The 3,006-nt window shown below is 53.9% G+C and overlaps 1 protein-coding gene across 3 annotated transcripts in view; it reads right to left on the reverse strand.

The window, feature by feature from the left end:
- Positions 1 to 337: 337 nt before the first annotated feature.
- The window catches only part of ZYX (zyxin), a 19,443-nt gene continuing 16,774 nt past the window's right edge, over positions 338 to 3,006 (reverse strand). For all 3 annotated transcript variants that reach the window (XM_032763970.2, XM_032763968.2, XM_032763969.2), the window contains 5 exons: positions 2,775 to 2,919; positions 2,501 to 2,670; positions 2,100 to 2,278; positions 1,780 to 1,900; positions 338 to 1,557 (listed from right to left, as the gene is read on the reverse strand). In XM_032763970.2, the coding sequence (XP_032619861.1) occupies positions 1,447 to 1,557; positions 1,780 to 1,900; positions 2,100 to 2,278; positions 2,501 to 2,670; positions 2,775 to 2,919 (726 nt within the window). In that variant the 3' untranslated portion in view covers positions 338 to 1,446. The remainder of the gene's footprint in view (positions 1,558 to 1,779; positions 1,901 to 2,099; positions 2,279 to 2,500; positions 2,671 to 2,774; positions 2,920 to 3,006) is intronic.

Genomic DNA, 3,006 nt, shown 5'->3' on the forward strand with positions numbered 1-3,006 from the left:
ACTCTTAGAGATGCATCAACAGAAGTTAGGTACCTAAGCAGGTATCTTATCTGCATCAATATATGTCTAAATACCTTTGAGCTAAGAGCCAGATTTTCATAGAGAGTGGGAGCTCTTCAGCTTACGCAGTTTGAAGAGGAAGCTAATAATAGAGGGTGGGGAGACCCAGCCCTTCTCATTGCCAATGCAAAGACAGAATCCATAGCCCCAGGGTTCAGGTGAGGAATGGGGAAGCGACAGCATTGCTGTCCCAGCAACTCTCCATCTCATAGCTGTATGGTGGTGGAACATGGCGATTCTCGTGCACAAGGCTGGATTAACAGACCAAAGGAGAAGATTTCAATAAAATTGTTTTATTGTGTGCACACAGTGGCTGGAAAGTACAGTATCCAAAATGCCCTTTCAGTCAGAGAGCAATTCCAGCCCAGGAAGAGGAGATTGCCTTAGTGACAGGCAGAGCCCATTAGGACATTGCAATTATCACTGCAGCCTTCCCAATAACAGTGAGCAACCCCTGTTGGTACCTGGGGAGACATTCCTCCAACCTTGTGTGGTATGAGAGTCACTGCCAGCACCCTGGGACCATTCCCTGTGGGGGCTGCCAGCGCCCAGTAACGAGCTCTAGGAGTTCTTTGTGTAAACACAAATCCTTTGGATAGTCTGCTATGCCAAGCACCAAGGAAGACACTGAGTGAATGGAAATGGGGAGTAGAGACCTTCTGAGAGGGGAGGAAGAGGGTCCCAAACCCAGTGAGAGGCCTCTCCCTAGGCTGACAGGTTTATCTGGCAGGGAAAAATGTTAGACGGGATCAGCCAGCTGGTGAAATCTGACAGAGGCAGGAAAGCTATAACCTAGATTAAAACAACTCTTTCCAACCCAGGGAACAAGGCTACCCACCAAGTTCTGTTTCCACTCTTCTCAGAAGTACCCATATCTAGGAGCATAGGCATGAGAGAGAGACAGCAGAGAAAGGAGCACTGAAGAGACGGGCACTTCATCTCACAATGCCAAATATGTGTACTGCTCCATGGAGCAAAGATACCTTTAGCCTCAGACACAACCACTAGGTAGTTCTGCCTGGCTCTACCAGGCAGAGCTGAAGGAGTCAGAGCACAGGGTTGGAGAGGCAAGCTTATTATTTCCTCCAGGACTATTGAAATGTCCATTCTAGAGCAATTTAGGGGAAACGAGGGGGGGGGCGGTTCCCACACTCCCCAGTCTGAAATGCACTGGGACCAGGAAAAGCAGGCATTGCAGAGGGGGAGCCTGGCATGGAGGAGGGGATATGGGGTGGTGATCCCTGTGTGAAGGAAGGATCACTGCCAGGGTATCTAAGCAGGAATGTGCCCTGTGGGGCAAAGGGATTGGACCACTGAGAGCAGGGGAATGCAGGCCATTGGTATGGGGGAGGAGAGGTATCGAAGGCATACCCCACTCCAAGCCCCTCAGCGCGCAGCTTTGGCACGAGTGGTGTGACACTTCATACACAGTACGTGACCATCCAGGGGGAAGCAGCCATTCTCATCTGCCTCAATAGACAAGGGCCTCTCACAGTCCTGGGGTGGGGGAAAAAAAAAAAAAATAGATGACAGGAGGTTCAGTGACAACTAACACTAATGTGAACAAGACACCGGGAGGGGGAGGGGGAGAGACAGATGCACACGGAAGGCCCCGTGTGAGGACTGACAGGCTTGAGAACAGGACAAGGCCATAGTGAGACATGGACAGGAGATGGACGTAGGGGAAATGGAGGGAGATTTGGAGGAGAGGCTGGTTACCTCGCACTTGTAGCACTTCATGTGGAAGTTCTTCTCCAAGGCCACTACACGCACTGTCTCATCCTTTCCAGGCTCTGGCATGATGGGCTCACCACAGACTGAGCAGCGGGGGGCATACTTCCTGCAGCACACAGAGGAGAGAGGAGACACTGACAACTGAAGCCTTCCCAATGGGGATCCAGTCAAACACTGCAGGAGAGCGGAGAGGCAGCTGAACAGCAAGGATGAGCAAGTGGGGCGGCGCGGGGGGAACAACTCCTCTCAAGAGGCTACCTGCCTGTGGGGCTGGCTCCTCCTCTGGCCAGATGCCTCCTGCCTACCTGTGATAGTCATCCACGCAGTGGGGCTGATTGGCCTGGTCCACAATGAAAGACGCCCCCTCAAGGGGGGTCTGGCACACCACACAGGTGAAGCACTGGGGATGGTATGAGTTGCCTGTGGCCTTCAGCATCCGGTCTGTGATGGTCTGTTTGCAGACACTGCATTTCTCCAGAGTACCCTAGGGAGAGGACAGGGCAAGTGAGCCAGAGCCACAAGCAGCTGAACCCAACAGTATCCCTGGACAGGAAGGGTAGCGTTCTTTCAGGCAATTGAGGGAGGGAAGACTGGGGCAGGCCAGCCACACAGGGCACTGTGCCCACTCACAGCATAGCAACACCCCTATGCCCATTCCCCTTCCAGCACACCAGTGCCCCACACCATGGGCCCCTCCATCACTCACAGCATAACAGTCCTCACAGAAGGGCTTCTCATCCACATTGTAGAACTGCTGCCCTTGCAGCTGCTTCTCACACTTGAAGCAAGTGAAGCACTCCACATGGAAGAGACGGTCAAGGGCACGCACAGCGGGCTGAGTTCGTGACAGGGGCCTCCGGCAGAGGCCACACAGCTCTGCCATAGGAGGGAGAAGGTGGTTAGAGAAAAGGGGGATAGCCACCACAACCCAGACTAATACCCAGCTTCTCCACAGGGAGACCTCACTTGCCAGCACCCACCAGAAGTGGAAGCTTCCGCATGGGGTGGGTGCTCCATATCCTTCATGAGCTTCTGGGTCAGCATCTCCAGCTCCTCCACTTCTTTCATGGTCAGTGAGGAGTTTCCCCTGGGGGGCTCTGAACCACTGACCACAGGAGCCCTATGCTGCAGAAAGACAGAAGACGACACTCAGCGCCAGAAAGCACTTACTGGGGGATGGGAGCCCTCCCTCCCCCCCCCCCCCCCCCCGTG

This window comes from Chelonoidis abingdonii, chromosome 1 (assembly GCF_003597395.2).
Source record: "Chelonoidis abingdonii isolate Lonesome George chromosome 1, CheloAbing_2.0, whole genome shotgun sequence".
NCBI lineage: Eukaryota > Metazoa > Chordata > Testudines > Testudinidae > Chelonoidis > Chelonoidis abingdonii.